Source organism: Vanessa tameamea, chromosome 19 (assembly GCF_037043105.1).
Source record: "Vanessa tameamea isolate UH-Manoa-2023 chromosome 19, ilVanTame1 primary haplotype, whole genome shotgun sequence".
NCBI lineage: Eukaryota > Metazoa > Arthropoda > Insecta > Lepidoptera > Nymphalidae > Vanessa > Vanessa tameamea.
The window spans coordinates 6,203,752-6,231,539 of record NC_087327.1 but is presented as its reverse complement, the minus strand read 5'-3'; the positions used below and the strand labels follow the sequence as shown (position 1 = coordinate 6,231,539).

The following is a 27,788-nucleotide window of genomic DNA, read 5'->3' as shown; positions in this document are numbered from 1 at the left end:
TAAATGATACAGCGTTTTATAGGTAATTTTAACAAATCAATAATTTAATTAGAAATTAACATTTTATACTAACTATTCTATTCTTAAAGAAAATAGATATAATTTATCTATATACTGTAATAGATAATATTAGGCTGAATATAAATGAATATATTTGCGCAGGCGGTATACACATCTATTGATTAAATTGATCTTAATAACTCAATACTATATTTTAATAAAGATAAAGTTAAAATATTTTATTATTGGAATATGTACTTAGACAAAACGTGCGGTTATCGGCCCACGCTACTTAACTAATACGATCGAGAGAGAATAGAGAAAATTTTGAAAATTCTTAAAACTAACGCCCGTACAGAGGGCCACCATTAAAGTGTCAAAATTTCTACAAAATATTGAAAACTTTAATTTTTGAATAGAGTTGGAAATAGTTTGAAACCATGGCTTTGGTCAGTGGCCCCCTGTACATGAGTATAATAAGTCAAGCCATTCCTTTTAACATTCCTATCATTATTCCTAAGGCCGGTACATCTTTATAAGGCGGTATGCACAGTTTCGTTCACTGCCACTTTTAAAAATAAAAAAATTGCTCAACCTTTTTTTTAAATCAAAATTCTTAATTTAATCAACAATTATTATCACGTCCTAAAGCTAAAAAAAGGTTGCTACAGATCTGATAATCAAAAGAATTTGTGTATTCCCTCACTTATTAATGTCAGGATTATATATATTCATATATTAGATTTTGAGCTAAACTCTAAGTTATAATGTCAAAATAAATAAGCTACTTCGCGTCTACACATACACATTGGTATGTCGTTTAATACTTTAAATTATACACATAATTTCGTTATGGCAATACTTGTTAAATAGCGACAGTGAATAAAACCAAGCGACCGCCTTAATCATACTTACAACAATATACTTTAAGTAATAAATTTTTTTAATATTCAACTATTAAATAGACTATTGCATATTAATGTAATCACATTACAACGCTGCTTATTAACTGGTTACAACGTAAGTTACGAGAATTACAAGATATTAATATTTTATAGTAATTTTGTAGATGTTAGTCAACACCAATTGAAATGAAAACTGCGCCAAATCCGTTCCTTAAATAAAACTACAACTGTGAAGCAATATGACAAATAGAACAGATAAAATATAAATTATTCTATAGCACAGATTAAAATTAAACTTACAAAAAGTATTATAGGCACCATAATCTTAATCTATAAATTAATAAAAAGCATATTTCTGAAAGTTATAATTTCGTAAAAAACAATTTATATTTGAAATTAATAATATGGGTTAAAGGTTAATTACAAAATAATAGTTGTATGTCATACATGTAACGCCAACTTTACATTCCAAACTTAAAGATAGTAAACGTTATCTCACTATATTTTTAGATATTCAAATGTCTATAATCTAAGATATTATTTTAAATGCCGTTCGAGAAAATATCAGCGAGTTTTGCCGAGGATATCTATTTTTTTTCTATCGAAAATATCTGTTCTATATTTGAGCTAAATTGGTACTTCCTTACAATGTTATTGTTTCTAGCAAAAATTAAGTATTATAAGCTATTCACTCTTATAACATACTCAAGGTACATTGAAATTGGTGTCATTTTAAACACGTCTACAGACGATAGTGAATAGAAAGGAATTTTGGCACATTACCTAAAGTAAAAATACGTGCAAATTAAATATTTATTTTGTTCGTCTCCAAAACACATATGGCAAGACAGAGTTACATTATTCCGGCTCGTATCTCTCACCATTAACTCACATAAAAGTATATTTTCGATACACTTTACTAACCAACAAAGTAAATAGGTCACATTAATAGTGTTACCAGTGCATTAAAATGATTTATTACAGTTTATTTTGTCTTCGTGAATATACAACGGTTATCTATTTATATATTTGTTTATAACTTAAAAATAAAAATTGCGCAAAAAGATGTTGCCATAACGTTTATTAAAACAAAACCATAATTTAAATAACTTTTACTATATGACTATTATAACTACAAATAATTTGATTATTATTTGCGAACAGCCGGAATTCGTTGTTGTATGGGAAATTTTCTAATACGGCAACACCATTTCGTCAAATTTTTTAACGTGCAACATTGACAGATTGACACATTGACGTGTTGTTTAAGATTTGAGTAGCTTATTCGCTCGCTGATTTGCAACCGCTATACGTGTCTCGTTACTCTCACCCTATAACATTACAAAAACATATTATTACATATACAACGATAATCGATAAAAAGATAATGTTAGTGTGTAGCAGCTTAAGAAAGAAAAACATTTGTAACGGTTTATTTCACGAAAATAATTGTCTGTATATTTTTTTTAATTACATTATTTGACGTTTGAATTAGGTTTTCTCTTTTGCCGGTACATATCATTAACAAGAAGTTACGATCAACATAATATTACATATTTTTATAATACTGTAAAGATCAAAGAAAACTCCTTGATTCCGTTTTTCCTTTTCAAGCTGCTTTTGTAAAGTGAATAGTAACTATACAAATAATGGTACTATAGTAAAATATGGGATAGTATCAAGTGTGTATCTGTATTTTAATGAAATAAAAATGTGATGAGATATTTATCAGCTCTAATTATTTTTTGCCACAGTGACAGTATTTCATATATTAAAAAATTACTATATTTAGACTCGTTGAAGAATTTATTTATGCATTAACATTACTGTCAAACAGACTCACAACTTGGGACCTAAAATGTCTTTTATACAGATTAAATAATGGTAGCTTTCCGGATGTTTAGTCCTGCGGCCATTTTTTTAAATATGTTTATTCTATTAATGTAGCTATTTAAAAATTATCAATGAATCAAACCAACTCTATAGCTTTTTATATTAAATTTTACTTTTTAAAGAACACAACTGGTGAGTAACCAGTGCATATTCGTTATGTCATCAGACAAGAGATACTAAAATCTACAAACGAAATATATATATTTTTCTTTAAAACGATACCTGATTTGTATTTAGTTTTTCGCTAATATGATAAACGAGCACGTATTTTTTTTTATTTGTATAGTTGGCTCCTATCAGTAGTATATTTCAAAAGTATGTAAATATCAAACCTTTTTTATGTTTTATAGTATGTACACGCTTATTTTATGCAGAAGCTTAACTTACCCATTTATTGTTTCCGTAATAGCGCCTAAATTTACACATATAAAAGCTTGAATTATCAAGCTGTGCATTGCATGGCTTAAAAGTGCGATAAAAAATATATTATACTCACGGTATTTGACGCAGATCTGTCTGTGTTTGTGTTTTTGTGTCTGTCTCGTGGTTGAGGTAATGGAAACTTTTCGTATACACTATGCATTATGTTAAACGTCAAGCGTGTTAATGGGACATAGTATTTTTTTTCTTTTTAATTATTATTAATGTTATCTTAATGAGAATATTAAGTAAGACCTTTTCGATTATTTACCATTTTTCACGAATCTCTCTTTTCATTTGGTTTATTACTTAAAGTATTAATGTATTCATTGATTAACTAATTCATTTAATTTAAAGGATAATCTCGCATAAAATAGTCATTAACAAAAAAAAAGTTACGTCATAGACAGTTTGAATTCGTTTGAATTTATATGATTTTCATATTTTCTATGATTATCTATTTGTAATTACTAATTATATATAATTGTTTTGTTGTTTTAATCCATTCATAGAAGCAGATATGTTGTTAGGATATGCATGAAGTGGATAAAAATCCTATAGTTCAGATGGAATGTCCATAGACAGAATAAACAAAAAAAAACTACAATAAGAATATTTAGACTATTTAATATTAAAAAACGGCGTATTGCTGAATACTTCTTAAAGCTCAGAACTAAATTACATTTTTACATAAATGCTCCTATGAAATGTCTTCAAGATCTGTTAGTCAGATTCAAATATTCGCAGAGACATGTCTGTCTAACACTAATATCTTAATTTCGAACTATTATCACATATCAACTCATCCGATTTGATCTAACCATCTTAAATTATTCTTATCGTTACAGCTACAATGATTACAATTATAATTGAATTTCTATATAAATTTTAAGTATATTTTTAACACGAATAAGATAATTAATTTGGTTATCATGTTTTTAAATATAGACACATGCGTTTTGTTTTTATTTTCTAATATAGTAACATTAACAATAGGTAAATGCATTATAATAAAATAATAAAGTTTAATATTCAACATTCTACGTCAAGGTTATTACAAGGTATATTTCATGATTATTATTTTTTCTAACACGCCTTGGTCTCCATAGATTGGACACCAAATTGATATATTTTATGTTGAGCGTTGATTACACAAAGGAGAGCACAAAAATAGGTTATTTAATAATTATATTAACAATAATCAAGGTCTTTTTAATTATTAGTTAGTTATATGAAAGAGTAAACACTAGGTTATTACTCGAACTGATTTAATTGGCCAGTTGCAGTGGTATTAATTTAATCGAAAATAAAAATTTTATCTAAGACGCCACAGATTAAACATTCAAAGAGACGGTTTAAAAAAAATGAGTGAAATAAAAATGTGAACCTCAGGAAAAAAATTTGAATGGTAATTTTAGGTTTATTAATAAAGTATTTTGTTTGTTTATAGTGTTTTGGGATATGGCAACCGGCCGAACCACGAGACATGTGTGATTTGTGTGTGCTGCCGTCGTTTACTTGAGGAGCTCGTGCGCGCGCTGGTTGGCCAGCGTTATCCTCGTTTCATTCGATTCGCCCTATGATACAGAACGATTGTCTTGTTTTATGTAACATACAATCCATTTACATTTTGAAACCTTTACGCGAAAAAGACAAAGATAGAAAGAAAGAGATACCGATAGAAGAGAATTGAAAATGTATAAATGTGTCACGCGGGCGCAAAAGTTTCTCATGTACAAGGATCGTTATTTTGAATATTTCTTGTGAGTTGTTACAGTTCATTTGATAATAATGCGCAGGTAATGAGTGGAATGAGTGTTACTGATGGGTCTAGTACTGAGGTCATGTTCGTTACTGAATGGATCTATAATGATTGTTAATGTGTCCTTGGGTTTAGTGACCATGTTTGTAAGAAAGGAATTTCACAACATCCAATCAACTCTAACCACATTCACTACTTATGTATGATAAAGAACATGCTTAGTGAGAACAGGTCTAAGTGAATTTCAGATTCTAAAGTCCATTCCACGAAACGAGCTCTCAAAGGAAATTTCCCTTGGGCGCTCATTGGTTAATGTTAATGTGACCTTCAAATGAAACCAACTCTATTTAAGGATTCGACTCGTTTCTGTAGCGACGTGCATCGACCAATATGGAGCGAGTATTTTGTTCCTTAGGATTTCGACTCATGGAATAGACTATAGGAAAGCGTTTTGAAACGTTGGAAGGCCAATAAGCGATAGAGATATGTCACAAACACGGTTAGTTTAGAGAAATTGAAGTCAAGGCTAAGGTGGATCAAACACTAAAATTGTGAAAATGTTATGATGTTCAAGGCGATTTTATAGTTAGGATTAAATTCGAAAAACAAATATTAATAATATCGAAAGCATCAATATAAAATATTTCAAGAATAAAATTTTATTAAAGGTACATTTTTTTACAATATACACGCGAATTCGTCTTTTAAATAACTTAATAATATATTTGACTTAGCTCGTAAAGAAAAACATACGAGGCGTATGGAACAATTCATAAAATAAAATAAAATAAAAATTAAGTGCTAAGTATTGCAGCTCAAACCAAGTATTAGGTAACGAACTTTATTTTTATTCATGGCAACATTATTCAAGATGTTAATTAAAAATTTTTTAGTAGTTAAAGTAACTCTTCGTGCCGATACATAAATCTAAAAGTTCCGTATTTTTTGGCATATTATTTAAAAAATAGTAAAAAAAAGTAATTATATAACCATCATTTATAACACGTATTATTTAAAGTCATAATTAGAACCATAAAAAGACATTATTTAGCAAAAAATAAATTAAGCAATTCATTTAGACGAACTCGCGTGTTCACTGAAAACTTGGTTATAAATCATTGAACAATGTCACATAAAATGCACTTCCCTTAACAACACGACAAGGAATAAACATTAATTCAATACAGTGGTTAAAATTCTATTGTACATGATCTCTATATCAAAATAAATTGATCATATTAAAAGTCTTGCTTTTCATTTTAACCCACACAAAGGAAAGAGATAGAAATCTTTAGTAATGTCAAATTAGTTTACTCTAAGAATATTGTTCAATAGAATCGTTACCAATGTTAGTATTTTTTGAAAATTCCTCGTCGTAAATTATTAGTTTCACTGGACGAAGGTCTCTGTCACGAATTACTACGGACCATAGAGTAAAAATATATAGAGCGCGCATATCGTTGGTAGTCCGTTGTGCCCATCTCTGTGATTTACCACCGTTCTTACAACTTACTTTACTTTACTTAATATTACAATATCCGCTCGAAATAAAAAAAAATATATACAAGATTTGTATTAAGTATAATAAGTACGTATTAAGTAACATATAAAGTAGGTTAAGTATTATGGCCCTGTTATTACTTGTGTTCATTGTTTCCACTCTGTGTGGGCTCTATAACTTTGAATATTTATACTCTATGGTACAGACCTCTATATCGCGAATCACGAAAAAACTTGTTAAAGTGCCTTTTATGTTAGCTTATTTGTATCGAAATAGCGGAATATTTGGTAATTGTTTTCCATACCTTGCGATTGATGCGGTCGATCTGACGGTTCTGGTTCTCGAGTTCGGAGCCCATGTCGATGGCCATGTTGCGCAAGTTGCCGATCATCGTGTTAACTTGTCCCATGTTATCTTCCATCTCGTCTTCACGGGCATCGTTTGTTATCCTGAAAAATTTAACGTGTCAATATTTATATATAAGTATAGTATATTCTGTCGTTTATAGTTTTAGATTGGAATGATTATAGCGATACGTTTTTGAGTGACTTTCATACACCTATTAAGCTTTTAACATTGTGAGATTTCTATAATAACTTTTTTTGTTTTTTTAAAGAATAGTAGCAATGCCCCAAATGAATTGAGGAATTACTAATATTCCTATTTACCCCTCCTTTTAATCTTATCACTTAAGTGTTAGGAGTTGGTACGACAATAGCCCATGGGGTCAGGATCGATCCTGCGACTTTTTACATCGCTAGGCGGCTGCCTAAAATGTAAAATAAAAAATATAATTATCGCCAAGACCATGCCTGCGCAATGACACCAACAAATGTCAATTTACGAGCCCGTAAACCATTGCGCTATTGTGTATTTTTAATGACATCATTGTCTATAATTATATATATATATATATATATGTATGTTAATATTTTATTTAAGCAATAACTTAAAGTATTGAATCTCCAAGTATAATTAAATTTGTCGAATGCAACACTTTTTAAATCAAATTTCCAACAGGTTTCACATTTTTTTAGGAGTTGTTTACCCTTACGCAGTTCAATAGTATATTTTTAACTTTTATATATCTATATTGCTAAAGTTGCTGATCTTCAAAGGTCAGGGATACTTTCATGACAGACATAAAGGTCAACCTGTTCGAATATTTAATTAACATTTACTCGTGTCAAAGGCCAAAGGTAACTTTATTTTAGAGTTGGTATTTCGAATTAGTCTAAATTCTGGCATTTAAGTAAATAATATTATAGCAAATGTCGTGGCAAGCCGTCCACCCATTATGAGATAACGTACTGTACATAAGTTTTCCAACGTGACACGCTTGACCTTTTCTCTTAAATTAGATCCTTTATATTTTGCAATATTAACTACGTCGCAGGAATTTAAAGGCAAAGGTCAAATATTTTCCTGCTCTCGTGCGCTCGTGGAGTGTTTTTTATATTTTATTTCTATGATATCGGTAGGCGGTCGAGCAAATGGGCCACCTGATGGTAAGTGGTCACCACCGTCCATACACAATGGCGTTTTAAGAAATATTAACCATTCCTTACATCACCAATGCACCATCAACCTTGGGAACTAAGATGTCACGTCCCTTGTGCCTGTAGTTACACTGGCTCACTCACCCTTCAAACCGGAACACAACAATACTGAGTACTGCTGTTTGGCGGTAGAATATCTGATGAGTGGGTGGTACCTACCCAGACGGGCTTGCACAAAGCCCTGCCACCAAGTAATGTAATATTAAATTTATCATTTCGTTTATCATATTGTTTTATCGTTCCAGTTTGAAGAGTGGATGAGCCAGTGTAAGTACAAGAACAATCGACAAAACATCTTACCTCGAAAGATTAGTGACGCATTGGCGATGTAAGAAATGGTTAATATGTCTTACAGCGCTAATATCTATGAGCAGTGGTAATCACCTGCCGTCCATCCAGGTCCTTTTACCCATCGACCTACCTTTATAATGTAAAAAAAACTTACCTTCCAATATATCCAGCTTGCGGACCGATGCCGTTACGCTCATCCATTACTCGCTGAGGTTGGTTGTTCACAACCTTTCCATCGTCGTTCCCCTTCCATGTTCCATCATCCTCCTTGAATGATGCTCCTCTGAAATGGTAAGACATTTCCTATCATTAATTTAATCATTTATTATAAAATCATACGTCTAACCAACCAAATTTATAATATACAAAGAATTATCAGGTATGTTCCTTCGTCCATTACAAAGCATCAAAACAGTACGGATTTTAAGAAATTTGAAATAAAAATCATTAAATAATAATCCGTAATTCTAATTTAATTAGGTTCATCAAAAGCTAGCTGTTCTAGGCGGTTTCAGTAATTTTATTGGGTAGATCCGAAGATTTACGCCTTCAAACAAATATGTATTATACGTACTTGTTGCAGGGGAGTACGCAAATGCCGCAACATTTCTCCATACCCGACAGATTTTTCTCCGCCTCGCGCATGTCCGCATTGATCTGGTCCATTCCCTCCTCGATCCTGTCCAATTGTTCTGTCCACACACACCATCATAAGCTTTAAAACCGCACTCGAGTTCTAATATTATTCGTGTCAAGCTCCTATCAAACTTTATAAACATTTCAATATTTAATCGCGATAATTTAATTTTTCTTTTGGAATTATGTTTATTTATTTTTTTTGTAAATTCTCAACGCTCTCGACAAAAAAACGGAGCAAAGTGTAAGACAAATATTGGTTATTGCAAATTTTTTACTAATTGTCTATGGACCATGCACATAATATACAGCAATTATATTTTTAAAGAAAGCGTCTATTTTCTTTTTTTTTTATTTTACATTTAAGCAGTCCTGCCACTGTCCTCTCGTATTCTGTCTTACACTTGATCCGATCAAGATTGAAAACTAGTTTTAATTTTACCTTTGATTTAGATGATGTATGTGCTGAGGCTAAGTGATAATAATATAAAAATACTTTATGACTAACATTTAGAACATTAATAAATACTAAATTCATGCATTCAACAGCAAGATTGAAGTATACGTGCATGGCTAGATGCGTGAAAAAAACTAAATAAAACGATACAAATGATAAACTGTTTAATCTCCAGGTCTCCATTCAGGCCGAGGCTAGTGTGAATGGAGATACGATTATCGTACTATTTAATTATATGGTGGTGACATTTTACCTTTATTAATTATCCATTATTATTTAACTGTTAGCACGTTTCAATCGACATGTAAAATGTTAAAAACTTATTGCCATTCAATGATTTTTTCATAAACATTTTGAACTGGCATTTCAGACAGAAGCCTTACTAAGTTATGAGTGATGTAAAAAGTACTACTGGATGCTTACCGCCCTGTTCATCCAGCATGACCAGGGTTTTCATGCCCACCTCGTGACTCTACAACACAATAATGATGTCACTATAGCTCGCCAAACGAATGCGGCGAGGCGTCGGGGCGGCGCGCGCGCTCGGCTCGGCCTGCGCGCGCCTCGCACCTTACGCCTCGACAACTCAACTCAATACAACTCAAACTGACAACTAAAGAGAAAATAAAATAATACATGAAAATGGTCACGGTGAGCCGCGCTGAGGCGGGCGGCCACTCCTCCGCAATAAGTGAGTAATGAAAATAAATTAGCAAATGAGCGTTTCGATAAAGCCATTCCTAAATGATAAGTGAAAATAGCAAAGTATTATATCAAACGAAGAGGAAATGAACAAACTATGCGTGGAGGAGCGAGTGCGCGGAGGCGGTGCCGCCGGCCTCGCACTGACACAGATCGCATCGAGCTAACAGTTACAGACCTACGGCGCTAACATTAACAATACGCTGCTAGCCATGGAGATGAAGGCGTATACCATTTGCTCTATACGTCAACAGACACACTCGGTAAACGCGCATTCATTTCAGTACCGCAGGTTATAGAGAAGAGGAGTAGAGTCGGAAAGATAAATAAATATACCTATAAAAAGCGTTCCGATAGATAATATCAACGGAAGAAATAAACAGATTGCGCAGCTCATACAAATTAAATCTTCAGCAAAAGATAGAAACAGTCTTTTGCGACAATTAGCAACGAACGGCCATCGGGCTTCTATTTACACTATGTTGTCAAAATCATCCCCATCGAAACATAGAAACATACGCAACATCGATCTGAGATAAGTCGTTATTCAAGAGAAACGTCAAAGAAAAACAAAGAGATTAATTTATTAACTGCACATTCAACACAGACGTTCTCACGGCTCGACTACCCATGTGTTCAGTTTAACTCTTACCGCCCTGGTGACTCAACATATGAAGCGCTTGCCCCCCGGCGTCCTCGCTCTATACATAAAATACAAATCAAAATAATATATCGCAGGAGAGAGTATCGGGGTGTGTGGGTTGCGGGGCAGGTGCACGCGGTGCCTGGGACCGCACGGGACGCGCGCGGGTGCGGGGCGTGCGGCGGGCGAGTGGCGAGTGGCAAGTGGCGGCGGCGTGACGCGCTACGGCGACGTGCGGCGCGTGCGCGGCGTGCGCGGCGTGCGGCCGAGCGGCGCTAACACACACTACTCGAACAACGACATGCATGCAGTGAAGCTTGCAAGTAAAACCAGATTCAGTTTTATCTGTGCTCAGTTTCTTATGAATCATGATTATTTTGTGTAATGTTAAAGAGTCGTGCGTTGAGGAGAAGCGTTTCGAATTTACTTCGCTCGGTTATTTTAATCGTTTCATGTGATTTAGGTAAGTTGTCGATTAAGAGTCGAGTACGACCATCTGAAATGCAGAATGTATAAAGTTTCGTACAATCGAAGATTATCGGTTGGTAATGTCATTTTGTCTGGACTAGCCGGCGTCATCGATAATAGCGTTCGCTGATAAGTAGTGCAAATTGGTGTATATTAGCTACAAACGCATAATGATACAAAGATGTGGGTATTCCGTGATTAATTCAGTGTGTGGGTTACTATATGTATGAGCTAATATTAAGGATGCCCGCACCTTTGCATTGGAACATTAGATGTAATTTAAAAATACTTTATATGAAATACCCCCTTTTCTTTTCGTTTCTTCAATATCGACGAGCCCGTTTACGGGCGGGCTGAAAACCCTACGATGCTCCAATAAGGCTAGCAAAAGTAAATTAGATAAAATTGAAAATTATTTAGTGTTGCAATTGCAGTTCACTCACCTCCCTGGTCATCTAGAGCGACCAGAGTACGAATGCCAGCCTCCTTGCTCTACACCAGCCGCAGAAACAAAAAGTCAGAGAGCATGTTAGTTGTGAGGGGTAAAGTGGAGTGAGTGGAGAATGAGTGGGAATCGCTCGAGGCGACTCCTCCAGAGTGTCGTCCGCGAGGGGATGGCGACACGCGAGCACGACTGCGTGTTAAGTAACGGTATACAAGTGTCAAGAGGATACCTTCAACTTTTAGTAAATGAGTTAATTTCTTAAGACTTTCTACTGACATACTAGAGCTTTTGCGTATTTAAAGATATCCTCCTTAAAACTGAAGTGTCACTTTGTAGTTATTGATATTCTGTACTGTGTTAATTTTGAATTGAGATTTGGTACAGACCTATACATTAGAACTGAAATAAATTAAATTGTTGCGATGTAGATGCGTAAACGTATAATAGACTACAAAGAAATATATGTTGTAAATTGTAAGTTAAACAAAATCAAAATAGGATCAAACAAAACAATAATTTATATATTGATAGTTGGTCTGTATTTGTTGTGAGAGTTTGAAAGGTGTAGCTCGATATATCTGTTGGAGTTCAGTAGTAGGTATGGCGTGTGATAACGCCCATATTTGCAGTATTGTGAATGTTGGAGAAGGCACGAAAATCATACAACATAATAGTAACACAGTCAACAACAGAGAACAGCCACTACACAGAGACCTACGTAAAGATATAACTAAAAGTATAGAGAGAGAGAGAGAGATAGAACACAAACTAAAAAAAAACCGTCTTTAAAATTTAGTAGGTGTTAGTTAGGATGTCCAATTATGAAGTATACGAAGATTTTATTTGTTTACTGGTAATATATTCACAGTAAAATGGCTTAGTGTTTTAAAACAAATAATTATAAAGAGGAAGTAAGAAAGTAGAACGTGCTTTGGAAGTAGTGATTACAGCCTCGAGGGCGAATTGTCACTTCAGAAAAGGAATATTATTCTGAAAGCAAGCCCAAGCACAACCGAACATACTATATTGACAGGAAAGCATGTCTGGATAAATAAATTCTAGGGCCGAAGAGAAGTATTATCATCTATTACGGGGATATTGGAGTCAATCTAGTTAAGATGGGCTTTCATGCTATGATTTAACATTAAAACTGTCTACTTGGGGCAGATTTGTTGGATGCTGACAGTTAATTTTATAAAAATAAGTCCAATATAACTCTTGAACGATTTTTACGGCGTTTCACCTTATTTGTTGGTAGAATTAACTGTCAACGCCAAATTCTGGAATCAGGGTTTATTCACTCACATAAAACTTTAAAATGCTACGAACAACACAAAGGGCTATAGAGGTCACTAACAATGTCGGATACATATAGGCACGGATCATGCAACACCCATAATACGGTTATCATAAATAAATAATATGTTCTTTGGCATAAGGATGTCAAATAAAAATAAACAAATAAAAGGAAAACAAAACTGGATAGCTACAATAGATATACATACACACCGAATAACATATAACAATAGCGACATCGAAACACAACAGCCAGGGATAGCAAAGGCTGCGCCCTAAAGGGTTCTGGGGGGCTTCGGAGATCAAACCGAGCTCGGGGCTCTCCGGGACACTTCGCTATACCCCTCACTCCCTCGCATCGAGAACACCTCTCTCACAGATGTTTACAAATAATCACAACGGAATAACTGAACATAAATCTTCAATACTATGGTTAGGGGGGGGTGGGAGGTTAACATATGGTTCTTAAAATCAAACACGTCTAAGTTACGACTCCGCATGTCACATCTATTTTTAACTAATTGCCAATAGAAACTCTCTCCAGTGATTTGTTCGCTTGTAAATTCAATAACATAAATTTTAAGAAACACAATTAAATAATTATTCGTCATCTGAAATGTACAAATAAATAATATTTTTTTTACGATTATGTAGATTATTGGGTTACCGTAGTTTTTCAGTTAATTTATTTTATATTAACGATGCCAATTTTATAACAATCATTTAAATTCGGATATCTGACAAGTTATGGATTATCTATAATGGATACATGTTTTGAGTCATGTATTCATTTTAGAAGGTATTCTCGACATTTAAGTATATATTTTCAAGTATCTTCTAAAATAGCCGTAACATAATTTTTATGATTTAATTTCGTCGTTGTGATCGAAATATTTTTAATTAGAAAAATTGTGTTAAGGCTTCATTTTATTAGATTACATCTTAAACTATACGCAATGATTGTTTGAAACTCACCTCCTCGCAAAGCATCATCATACGCCGAGTGGATTCCAGGGACTGAAATTAAAAGATATAATTTTATAATTGATTTATTTGTGGAAAAATGTGATCTTACAAAAGGATCCACGAACAAACTACTTTTATTGTTTAATTATAAAAAAAAATATGTAAGTTTGTAGATGATCGCACGCCTTGGGAACTACGATCTGACTGACTGACTACGGAATGACTGATCATGGTATTCTCTTTTCAGACCGGTGGTAGTTTTTTACTAACAACAAATAAGTTCTTCTGCGTCAAATAAAGGAATTTAAATTTACACATTTGACTTTTAGCATCGTTGAAACGGGCTTAATTCAAAATAATTGAGTTGATGAAAAATACCTCGCTACAATTTCACATTGTCACTTTTTCCCAAACGAATCGAAACGTAAACTTTTTATTGTTTAGCCGTTTTCCTATTCTACTAACACAACAATCCAGTTGCGGGTCCTTCGAATTTGGATTGGACATAGGATACTGAATTGTTCTCTCTTCACATCAATGGGTTATGAATCAAAGCCTTATGATATTCTGGTTCTAAATAATCACTTATCTCAAATCCCAGAAATATTCTCCAAGAAACGCATTTTTGATACTGACCTCATCAGTCACCTGGCCCGCGCGTAATTGCAGCTGCTCGAGTTCGCTGCGCGGCGCGCCATTTTCTGCTGGTGGCGTTGCTGACGGCATCCTGAAAATTGCAAATTTATCGTTATCCATCACATCTAAACATGATAACATATGATACCTATCTGTCGTGTGTATGAAATAGGATGAAAACAGGGAGTATTTTTTTCCAAACTACAATGAGATAAAGCTAGTCATCCTGTCTATTTTGTACTGTGTGTTGTTTCACCCTGTTACTTCCCCTTACTTAAAGGATACATTTTCATTTTAAGGAAATCTCGAGATGCACTTCGTTCTATGAAGAGATGGATTTTATTGGTGCCCGAACATGAATCATCTTTTTATAAAAAAATCTTTTACAATTCAGGCTATTAAGCTCCGAAATATCCTTCCTTTAAATATTCGCGAGGCCAAATCCATAGACATTTTTAAAAAAAGATGTAAAAGATCACTTGTCTCAAATGGCATATCACGAATCATGTCTTTTTTTTATTTTTTTTTTCTTTCTCGTTATATTTGAGGACTTATCGTTTATATTCTTACTTATTGTATATAGAATGTATTTAGATTATATATAGGCGATAGAGCTATCACCCACACCATTGGTTGCCTGAAGGAATCGCTATGTAGTTATAAGGGTACCAAAATTGTGCGCTTCTTTTATTTAAGCTGTATCCATTTCCATTCTATTTATTTATTTTCTCTTTGTGGTGTACAGTAAAGTATAAAGTAAGTAAAATTAATCGCTGCAGTGAACTTTAGTTCTAACTCTTATCAGTATTTGCCGAGAGTATTTCAATAAATTATTTACATTAACGTTCTTGTCTATCGTAGGGTAGATTTTATGGAAATTCTATGTACAAATAATTAAATAGATATAAATAAACAAAACAAATAATTATTAAGAAATATTTCTTTCATATTTAATTTATGACCAAAAAATTATTCAAATACATTATAATCATTTCTCAGTTCCTAAAATCAAACTCTGTCTGTGATTATCTATTTAAAAGTAACATCATTAGCATTATTTGCCAGTAAAATGAAAAAGTTCCTTTATGCAACAGTTTACAGCGTTTCTGTCGTTTTGCATTCATTTGAATTTTATTGCGTACAAATGAAACGTCTAACGATGTTCTCTCATAGAAAAAGCGACCTAGAAAGTTTAAAATTTTGGAATAAATGCGCTCTGCGCGGCAAGTAAATGCGTGACTATAACTTCCGGCACACTTGAACTGCTTGAACGTACATGACAAACGAAATTATCTCATATTAACTTTAAATATGATAAGTATTAAATACATCTTGTGACAAAATAGTTATAAAATAAATAATTATTATTATGTTTTTAATCAAAAAATATGTGTATAAAAACTAATAAGCCAGGCGCCCGCTACGCCGTATATAAATTTCAAAAATAAAATTTCTAATTATTTACTCGATTGCTAAGACAAGAAAAAGTTTTTTTTATTTATATTAATTGCATTACTTACTTATCTGACAGTTACGGAAGTTACGAAAATCATTCGTCGGTCATTTATAGATTTCGTGTGAATTTGAGACATATAAAATTATAAATAATATCTATAATTTTATATGCCTCAAAATTCATATGAAGAACTTTTAGTAGATATTATATTCAATATTTTTCTAGAGATATTTATATTTAAATAAAAATAAGATTACGTCTTTCCTTAGTCAATTGATATTCTAGATCTCAACAAATCATCTAAATATATTTTGGATATTATTTTATAACGGCAGCTTGACTAATTGCTTAACAGTGACATGTACTGATATACCTGTATTCATTTTATAGGATATCGGTTGTACAATTAAAAGTATGTTGTATCACGTATGACTCGCTCTGCCTACGTGACTGGTAGTTCTACCGCGCAATTTATTCGTGAACGATACATTCAGCTATCTCGTTCTAAAACAATCGCTAGTCGGTTGCGCTACCGATCGGTCTCTTTTCCATTGCGCATGACGCATATCGGTATTACAGTAAGACTATCGTTATCTGTTGACTTTGTTGTTGTCAAATCCAAACAAAAATATATTTCATTTCACAGTATGATGAATAATTTTGATACTGAACTATTTATAAGTGAAATACAAAAGCGGCGATCGATTTGGGATACGTCGTCTCCGGAACACACGAACAAAGAGTTAAAAAGAAGGGATTGGGATGAAGTTATTGATATATTTGCAGTAGATGATATGTCTGCGAGTGATAAACATGTTTTAGGTAAGCAATAACAACGTAGATAACTAGATATTGTCTTGATTTGCATTGAAAATGCATCGAAATTGTAGACAAGCCTAAGATTTGTTTCCAAACTGACTTGGACATGCCAACGATATAAAATTAATTATTTTAACAAATAAAATGAAATCTAGAATTACATCAAGTTATTTTATCGTTAACAGCTTAAGCTTAACGTTAGTTTGCGATTAATATTAGGTTAGGTCGGTAGTTATATATATATATAGGCCTAACAGGTATTGTATAATAAATTTGTTATTAAAGAAATAAGTTGCAATTACTTTTAATGTTATAGTATAATATGTCTTGTCTTGTATTAAAAATATTTCATTGGGATTAAATCTTTTTATAATCTTATTAGTCTAGTTTAATCAAAGGTTGATAGGTACTATAAATTGTTCCATATTTAACTTTCAGGATTCACACTAAGAAAAAGATGGAAGAATATTAGAACATGCTTTGCCAGAGAGCTTAAAAGACAGAAAAATTATGGATCAGGAGTCGGTCGAAAAAGCGAATACATGTATTATAAACAGTTACTTTTCCTAACAAATGTTATGAACATCGTAGAGAAAGATATTGACGAAGAGCCTGAATATATGTATTATGACGATAATGACATTGAATTAAAGCAGACAACAGTCTCAGAAAATGTTAGAAAGTGTAAACGTAAAAATTTAGATGATGTAGATTCATTTAGTAGTAAGGAAGATGATGAGGACCATTTATTTTTACTATCTTTACACAAAACTTTACAAAGAATCCCGAAATCAAAGAAAATAGCAGTAAAAATAAAGATGTTATCAATATTAAATGAAGTTGTGTTGAATGATGAGAATAGTAGACTATATAAATAGGGATCACAAATATCATATGTATTTATAATTATTGATAAAAAATTTAACTAGTCAAATATTAGAGTTTTTTAGTTTTTAAAGTATGTTTAGTATTTAAAATCAGAAATTGCCAATATTAAGTAAGTAATTTAGTAATAATACAATTTATAACACAATAATTGTTGCTATTCTTAGTAAATTTTATTATAAGACACAGTACAGATAATTGCCTCCGATTAATAAGCGATTGCATAGTTCAATGGACACTCAATTGTGTGTGGTTAATTATGCTTCTCTTCCAAACCCAGGTTTAACGAAGGACTGGAGGCCCCTATTATTTTCTAAATAAATTGAACAATTGTTTACAGTCAACATAATTTTGCAGATAGTTTAATTTTACATTTTGTGTTTTACATTCAAATTGTTTTTAAGAAGATTACTCATTGCAATTCTTAATTTTACAAAACACTTGCGGCTTCCGCGTAACTCCACCTCTTGTGACCCTTTCCAAAAGAATTTAATCAGAGTATAGGAGATGCATATTACTAAACAAAAACAGTACTATGATAGCTTATTAAATATTAATTATAGGTACTATTTGATTGAATCTGAATAAGAATATTTGATATGTTTGTACATGTTTTAAATTAAGCAATGTAATTGCAGTTTAATTAATAAATATTAATAAATGATTAAAATGAATTATTGTCTATTATTCAATTTCAGTTGCAACATTTTCTCGTACAACGAAACTTAAAATATGTATACATATATACAAATATGAAAAAGGGTTATAATTATTTATAATTTATAATATTAATTATTTTTGTTTTAATAAAGATGAGTTAACTGTGATTTTTAGTTTGTCTCAGTAATAGAGTACTATCACTACTGCTGTTTCATGCTTGAATTGTGCAAAACACCAGTAAGTTAAGATATCTTTATGTGTTGGATGAAATTTTCCCACATGTATATGTTAAGAATACTATTTGATCTGAATGGTGGAGTATGTACAAAAGCTTCTCCCTTAAGGATATAGTTAACAATAGATATTGTAAAGAATAAAGATTAAATGATTTAGTTGCCCAGCAATTATTTTAATATCTGTCTTTTGCATAAGAATACAAACCAAAAATTTCAAATGGATTATTCAAGTAAAAAAAGAGCCATATTATTTATTTTGTAGGAGATATTTTTAGTAAAACTAACAACTAAAAGTATACTTATATGAAACTTATAACAAACATTTAAAATTTATTCTGCTATAAGGCTTTGTGCAGTTGTATCAGGATAGGTATATTTTGAAAAGGCAACCCTGTTTAAATTGAAGAAGGTATAAAGCTAAATAAACACATTTGATGTTGAATTTACATAGCACAATTAGTCAAGATCTTGAATAACGTAAGGTATTCATGTGAAAAAATTGCGATTTGAATGTCGGCGACTTTACTATCGGATCATTGGGAGCCAAATGAAAGTGTAATAGCAAAAAGCATAGAATATATTAATATTAGTTATATTTATATTTACTCCTTCGATTGGAATAGTCCATCCAACCAACATATTAATACTATAATTTGTATTGCTTTGTTCAAGTTTTACAGGCACAGAAATATACAATCTTAAATCCTATGCATATAATGTTATCACTAAAAACATTGGTTTGGCAACTTTTTGCATCAAAATTTCGATAAGTTTTTTATGGCAGCTGTAGTCTGTCTAGCCAATGGGCTACTTGATGGTAAGTGAACACCACTGCCCATTGCTAATGAAATTTTAACCATTTCTTATATAACCAATGCCACAACCTTGGAAATTGAGATGTAGCATCCCTTGTGCAAGTTAAAATACTAAGTATTGCTGCGTAGCGGTAGAATATATGACGAGTAACTAGCCAAAACAACAAAACCCTAATACCAAGTAAAATATATATTTTAAAAAATATTACAAATAAAATATCGATATAACTCAGTCGGAGTTTATAATTTCTGCAGTAAAATATTTTCACGGATTTATCGTCAGTGAGCATTCAACTTGGTTGGCATAAAGGGGAGGTGGGTGAATCGACCTTGAACGTTAAAACAAAGAAAGGGGGCACCTCACTACGATTTGCGTCACAAGCATCTATATTATGTATTGACGATCTTGATCATACCATTATAAATCGTTACGCAATGTATTTACCCCGTGTAAGCCAATAATAAAACAAGCTATAATTTAATCAGCTCGTCTTTATTAGCTTTATGTAATGAGAACGTACAAGTAATTCAAAATTTGACCGACTTGGCAGGCCATAACTTGGCCGATTTGGCAAGCTCAAGCTTTATTAGATGTAAAATGTCCAGTCAAGCAAAATAATGGATTCTTTTAAGTATTACCTTCAATAATAAATTTCGCTGTAATTTTATAACCATTTTTTGTTACTGTTGTAAAAACATAAAAAAATATTTTGTAGATTTATGTTTTTGAATCTCGGTAATCCGAATAAGTTATTAAAAACGATTGATATGTCAAGCGCTACTCTAATGTCGAATTTCGATTCTACTGATAGTTACGAGTACTTAATACTCATCACTTTCTCGTAAATAAACTGCTATGAATGTTTTAAATCCAATCCGCAAAAAAGATTTTAAAGATAAATGAAAGCAAAAGTGGAATTAAAATCTGTAAAAGCAACCGTTGAAGACGAGTCGTTATTTTTGAACCTTTGGCGTGCAAGCAATAGCGTGAGCTGTTCCAACCTTTGAATTTTAATGTTAACCTTAGTTTATGTATTACTACAGACCTGTTACGGGATAAGCTACTATTAATGTTGAAAACGAATGAAATGAAATTGAAAGTGTAGTTTAACACTTGAACTATATTTTCGAGGTTCATTTTATATTTACACACAATGTTAACGTAAAGGAGTTACTTATATGATTAAGTTCTTGCGTTTTAAGTCTTTAGATTTTTTAAAGAATTAAGTAATATTAAAAAATTACAATCGAGGATTTCTTGGTCAAATGGTACCTAAGGTTTTTTACCAAGCATACATTAAAATAAAAATTACTATAAATTATTTTTTTCTCTTAAAGTATTTATCATTGAAATATATTTGCATTGCTCTAAAAACAGATTGTGGCCATAATCTTGGCATTTGCGGAGACAGCGATGCTTTGGTCGGGGTAAAATCAATAGACGCGCGCAATGCTCCCGCGGTTCACCCCATACCCAGACCACCACATACGACTTTAACTTATTTAGTGTTTAAGACAGCTCCTTTATACGCTACCTAATCTTGACATAGCTCGTATCCATCAGCAATGTATGGCAGTCTAGACATTTCATGCTTGGAAACGCAATTTATGGAGCATATGAACGGTTAATAGCATGTCGTTGGCTTGCAGTCAACTGGGAAAATGTTATTCATCTTTTATCGTACATTTTAGTTTAAGGTCATTAAATAAAATGTAAATATTTTTGTATTAATGAACTGCCTATTTGTTTATTAATATAATATAGTCTAATTTCTACACTTAGATCATAAATTATATTATTTACGTCCACTTTTCTATTTTATGTTGGTATCATGTTATCCGATCTGTGTCCAAAATACTTGGACATTTGTTAACCAAAATAATGTGTCATCTTCTTAACTTGAAACCACTAAGTTTCAGGCAGTTCAGAAAGATTTTAAAATATTTATTAAAAACAAGAGCGTTATTACCGGACTATTTATTTTATCTAGATGGAAGACGGGAAAATGCATCCTGACGGTTACCACTACCTATAGATAATAGATATTGGCGGTAAATTGACAGCAATCGTTGAAACATAGAATACGTATCTAACCGTGGTAGGTAATATGCAAGAGAATGCCAGCAATTATACTTGATCAATCATCCATTATATTGGAACATGAAAGTATTGATTTTCACCGTTAGAATGTATATTTCGTGATTCCGTTAATAAAAAATAATAATTAAAATTTAAAAGAATTTCTTTACGAAGTTACAACTATGTACCAACATGGTTAACACGTCGTAATGTCCGATGTATAAGAGAAGTTTACCGTTATAGTTTTGCTTTGTTTTAATTAACTTTGTTCAGTCAGACGAAGCTGCATGACGTCATCACTTCTAACCACCTAAATTAGGCGGGAGTGTAACGAAACGAAATTCACGCAAACATACATCCTCTAATATAATTAATTATGACGAGTTACTAGTATAAAAATTGCTTAGTTCAAAATATATTCATACGGTTTTATAAAATGAAGTTTTCGAAAAAAATGTTTGTTTCGGTTGTTTTTCATTGTGTAATGTTTCAATGACCAATTTAACAGAGGTATTACAGTACACGTCCAATTTTAGGCTGATAACTTTTTCCCGCCCTTATTGTTCGAGGTATTTACTATATTTTGGGAAATTGCTACTACTATACTTGTCTAAAAATTTAATTGGGTTTGTTATCTCAATCATACCGATCAATCTCATTCGTGTCTTCTCCATCCTACGTGACATTGGCGAAATAATCTGTGCCCTGTCAGCACAACTAAAAGCCATTAAACTAAGAATTGAATTACTATATTTTGCAATTCATTCGAAGTAGGAACTAGGTATCCGGTTTTTTTATTTTATTTGACATTATACATAGTAATTGCTACAGTTCTTTAATATTGCTGTGGGCGGCAGCAGGACGACAACACGCGAGGCGTGCTTTGTGAAAATTGATTTTAAATTTAATCGATCACTCATTTATTTTAAAATAGATATTTTTTCTAGATAGGATCTGGTTTACGACAACGCCCTAGAGGGTGTATCTGGCAAGGACTGTTTTTATGTGACCTTAATATATATATAATATATATATAATATATATATAATATATATATATTTATTGGATATAAACTTTATTGGATTTTAACTCAAAATATTCTAACGAAATAGACTTGAAAAAAAAATTTGCATACTGCAATACAATTTGGGTTTAGGACACATTATGTAAGAACAAAGTGTAGCCACATAGCAAGGCTCAGTAGTTGAAAATAAATTAAACAAACCTTGAACTTATTATTCATAAAATACATTTATGTTTTAATAAATATACATCACTATGTTATACTTAATCAAGTAATTATTTCATTTTATTAAATATTTTTAATATCAAAATTGGATTGAAGTAAAATATTAACAATTAAATGACTTAGTATGTGATAACTGGAGCTCAAATTATTTATTAAGTTATGCTTGAAATTGTTTAATAAATAGACAAGTTGCATATTAAATATTTGATGCTTAAAAAGTGTTAAATATGATTATGTAATGATATTAATGGGCTATGCCTATACCTAGATGTATGATCAATTATGTACATTTTACATAACTGTTTTGTTTTGTAATAGATAATGTGATTACAAAACAGTAAGTTGAGACTTGAACTCATTTTACTAATAAATTTGTAAAATGGGTTCAAGTCTCAGTAGGAACCACCCACTCAACCTTTATTCTTCTGTCAAGTATCAATATGTTTGAGCCGGTATAATTGCAGTCGAAAGAGACATCAAAAATTTGACCCTATATGCAATTTACAATGTAAGAAATGGTTCATATACCTTTCATGCCGATATCTACGGGCAGAAATACCAATTACAATACTTTGAAGTTGTTTTTCATATATAATGAAAATTTTATCAGTAATATATTTTGTTTTGACATGTTAGTTAATTGATATGAAATTGATTGAATTTATAATTGTAACAAATCTTTTATAACATGTAATCAGACAGAATATCTACTAATTTATTAAACTAAAAAAAGTACTATTTTTATTCATAATATTTTATTTATATATACCTAACTCATAAAATTTATGAATTTAGATAATATTTTTAATTAGATTTTATTTTTAAGAGATTTCAAAACCGAATAAGGAGAAGGATAATAATTATAATTATGTATCATTTTTAAGGTACAATAGGAATTGCAATTTTTATATGTATATAGAAATATAATAATATATAATTATTACTTATGATGAAGTATCCATGAATGAATTTTATATACAAAAAAAAGGAACAGTTGACGTCAGTCGCTTTAATCAGCTTATGACATCACTTCAGATAAAACATTCGATATTCAATTATTGAAACTCATTTTTGGGATACTTTGGTTAAAGTTAACATATATACTCAAATATTGTATAAGTATTTTAGTCTACTAAAAAAATTAGATTATTGATTATTTATGCAATGCCGCAACTTAGTATTTCAAATACAACTTACTTGTAGTTTTGTTTCTGACAGTTCAATCAAATCAAATCCCGTTGATGTCACTCAGCACGCACTAAGCACCAAAATACAGCACAATTATGAAGTGAAAGACTTTCTCTTCTCTGCTACGGAACCTCGGTCGATCGACTCGGAGAGGTTAGCCAACGAAATGCGCAATGTTTTGACTATGCGCATTGAAATTTGTTGTCATTGTCATGCGCGTATAGCCGTTCTAATTGTAATAACTAACAAGAACAGATTATTTAGGACGTTTAAATCATGCGTCATATAATGCTTGTCTGTGTATTAAAATATTTTTAAAATTATTTATTTAACATAATTGTATTATTTTTTATTTTTCAAAACAGCGACATCGTACGAACAATTGTAATAGTTACAATAATTTTGTACAATTCGCTAAATAGTTCTGCTACTTAACAAAAGGTGGCGTTAACGTTTATAAAATTGCTTACTCAATATTATAAAAAATATGACACTATAATCGCATCTTTTTCTCACTGCAAAACAAATGCATCATTAACTGTATTAACATAACTACACCAAGGCCTTTATCGACAATGAAAAATTTTGTAGGTTAACTATAATATTTAAAATTGTTTTATAATTCAATACTATCACGCGAACAATTAGGTGAATTATTATTGTGAACGGTATATTTAATTTTATAAAGCAGTTTTATAAAGTTACAATACAATACAAATACGAGTACATGGCATCTACCAGGCAGCGCTACATTGAGAAAACATATATATATATATATATTAGGCATTGGGTAACTTAATTTTAAATATGTAATTTAAAATTAAGTTTTTAGTATAATGAGTAATGGTGTGAATAATTTTATTTAATTTACAATATTACATTATTTTTTACAACTCTATCTGAAATATTGGCACTTTAGCCATACCATCACCATAATAATAAGTCGGTTTTTTAAGAAAGGTGTCTTTAAACACCGATAATTTTCCACAAAACTTCGTTTATCAGCACTGCAAGTACCAGCCAGGCCGTGATGCATTAGGGCTGCAAATGCAGTCGCAAAAAGCAACGTGACAGACGGGGCGCAGAAGCGAAGGGAGAGAAGATTAAATCATAATTTGAAAAAAATACACGATATGGCACGGAAGTGAAATGGTGAGCGTGGAGTGTACGCACAAGACACGTTAATTGAAAACCATTCGAGATGTATCCATTAGGAGGCAGGAGTGGGTGCAGTGCTTACTATCCACTGTTTTGACGCTGAATGGAGTGGACGGGGACGTGGACGTATGTGCGTAACGGGACAGGAGGACGGATCATAGATTAATACCTGACTTTTAGGTATTAATAGTAGAGTAGATGATTGCGAGGCTTCTCGTGAGCGAATTGATGGCATAGGTACGGGTCCTGGCAGTCCTTTGTTTATTGGAGGGGTGCTGGTGAAAGACTCAACTTATGGGTTTTTAAGGTCGGTCTTGATGGTGTTAGAGAGCGCGGACACAGAAAGAGGTGTCCAGAGTTATAATACAAGCTTAGTATGGCCTAATTTACACCGAAACTGTTTTAAATTTAATACAATACAATATACAATTACAAGGTACAATTAACAGTCCTTCGCTGCAATTTGGATACAATGGACCCTAAATTGAAAAGAAGTGAATGACAAAAATGAAATTTTGAGTGTTCTACTTTTAGTGTTTGCAAACACTGAATACATCACTAATTACTGGCAGGAAAGTCAATTCATATAGGGTATAGGAAAATGTTAGTTGCTTTTTTATGCATCTGACGCAAAAGTAATTGAATACGTTCTGTGAGAATTGCGGTTTTCGAACAATCAATGTAAATAAGTCAACATCATGCCAAGTAAAGTGTTGCGACGATAAATAATTTTATTTTTCTTCTATCTATCTATTCCACAAATTCGACAAAACTACAAGACATTTTCGACAATTTAATAAAAATGCATAATCAATAAATTAATCTGTCTTTATGTTCATAAGTATATCAAATAAAAATTGATAAAATTCATGCCTATTTTTATAAAAGTAGCTAATACTTATAAAACAGAGATATGTTTTAGGCATTTAATTGATAAGCACAAAATATATCCGTCTACCGCTAATTTTCACTTAGAAATAGGCTTTAAATAACAATTGCTATCACGTTTCTTGTCCGTGCGTCAGTATTATGAAGGTTGTATACGACTTAGGCCATCGATTACGGATATCAATCGATTAGATATGATATCAGTATCGCTTTTTATTCTTGAAATTATAACTCTTTTACTTTCATGGGCGGAGAAGCCTCTGGGATTAAGTATTAATGTTGATTAAAAAAAAATATTTTGAGTCTAATTTGAGATCTTTATGAACTCAATACTCGGAGTGCAGCCTGAGTATGTCTATGACGTGCATATTTTGTCCTTGGGTCAGACACGCTATTGAACTTATATAATGGTTACTTTAATAGTTCAGTTCAAGTAACTAAAATATAAAGAACTATTGTAAATTCTTGTTTCTGTACTTATTTATTTTTCATTGGATATGAATTATGACGTAATTAAATTTCAGAGGTAAAAAGTGACATCATCTGAGATTCCCCTCTTATTAGGAAAGGGATTTAAAGATAAAGCATCGATGTGGTTAAAGTTGATGCAGTGTAAATGATTAGCATGTCATGTGACATACGCAACGCAAACCACAATGCGTGATGCCCACTATTGTTTGTGGAGGAGACTCATTTTAATCAATTCGTCTCAATCAATTTCACTTGCCCTTGATCACTAGTTGATAGATTTATCGACGGAAAGTAGACAGATAAAATTTCTAAATTTGTAAATCTATTTTATTTTGATAAAAGCAATCGTAATTTAGTTAGAATAAAAATTAGTTAGCCAAAAAGGAAAGAATCGATCGAAATATAAATTGAATTGGATAAAAGCAATAAGTTCGAAACACAATTTAAAAAAAAAAAATCTTTTGTGGCAGAAAATTTATCATATTTGTTTTTATTTATTAATTTTTTAGATAAGAAAAACATTTGCGATAAAACGATTTTTATTTCATTTTACTGCCCCTGAAAATTTTCTGCTCTGGACACTAGTCCCGAGTGCCTAGGTTAAATCTAACGCTGGATATAATTTTAATATGAATAGAACGGCAACAAATAATTAAAAAAATAGTATGTCTGACAATCGTAAATGTTTTCACGCTTGTGAAATTATTGTCGCCATTGTTTGTATAATATTATAGTAACAGCTTGTAAATTTCCCAACGTTGGGCTAAGGCCTCCTCCCCCTTTTAGGAGAAAGTTAGGAGCATACTCCACCAATGCAGTCCGCATTGGAGCAGCGTGGGGGACTCACATGTGGTAGAATTATAAACGCAAATTAAGCAGATTAAAATTCAGTGGTGCTTGCCTGGGTTTGAACCCGCAATTATCGGTTAAGATGTACGCGTTCTAACCACTGGGCCATCTCGGCTTAATAACCATTGTCTGTATTTAAACTTAATCATGTGTACATTTTGCTAACAAATTGTCATTTTATCGCAATCGAATCGAAACGCAATCGAACGAAAGTAATTACTCAAAAATTTTATTTTATTTTTATAAATTAATCTAATAAAAATATCGAAGAAAATATTTTTAATTATGATGACTATCGTCGAAATATTTGATATCATGAAACGTCACATAATCATTTACTTAATTTGTAAAAATACTTGCAACCGATGCCAGACCTACTAATATGGACATTGGACATTTATAGTAGGTCTGGCAGCGGTTGCAATATCCTCTTTAAATATTTTTGTAAACAATT

The 27,788-nt window shown here is 31.9% G+C and overlaps 2 protein-coding genes across 5 annotated transcripts in view; one reads left to right on the top strand and one right to left on the bottom strand.

Moving 5' to 3' along the window:
• The window catches only part of LOC113399382 (uncharacterized protein C14orf119), a 292,988-nt gene that overhangs the window by 203,035 nt on the left and 62,165 nt on the right, over nt 1-27,788 (top strand). The window lies entirely within an intron of this gene.
• Nucleotides 15-24,261, bottom strand: LOC113399380 (synaptosomal-associated protein 25-like). 4 transcript variants are annotated; one of them, XM_064217877.1, is made up of 9 exons: nt 23,978-24,260; nt 14,581-14,671; nt 13,954-13,995; nt 11,681-11,729; nt 8,906-9,023; nt 8,486-8,614; nt 6,786-6,930; nt 3,295-4,795; nt 15-2,236 (listed from the first exon to the last, which is right to left on the bottom strand). In XM_064217877.1, exons 2-8 carry the CDS (start codon nt 14,668-14,670, stop codon nt 4,733-4,735), a joined length of 636 nt encoding a protein of 211 aa, XP_064073947.1. In that variant the 5' UTR covers nt 14,671; nt 23,978-24,260; the 3' UTR covers nt 15-2,236; nt 3,295-4,732. The 4 variants fall into 4 exon arrangements, with proteins under 4 accessions (XP_064073947.1, XP_064073948.1, XP_026494286.1 ...); XM_064217878.1 differs by lacking the exon at nt 11,681-11,729 and adding an exon at nt 9,848-9,896; XM_026638501.2 differs by lacking the exon at nt 3,295-4,795 and having other exon boundaries at nt 23,978-24,261.

Excerpts from the sequence above, each read along its gene's own strand:
- LOC113399380 (XM_026638501.2), bottom strand. The coding sequence starts at position 14,670 with ATGCCGTCAGCAACGCCACCAGCAGAAAATGGCGCGCCGCGCAGCGAA. Across the intron at positions 11,730-13,953 it reads TGATGATGCTTTGCGAGGAG|AGCAAGGAGGCTGGCATTCG; the intron begins GTGAGTTTCAAA and ends CGGCTGGTGTAG. Across the intron at positions 6,931-8,485 it reads CAAGCTGGATATATTGGAAG|GATAACAAACGATGCCCGTG; the intron begins GTAAGTTTTTTT and ends TAAATTTTTCAG.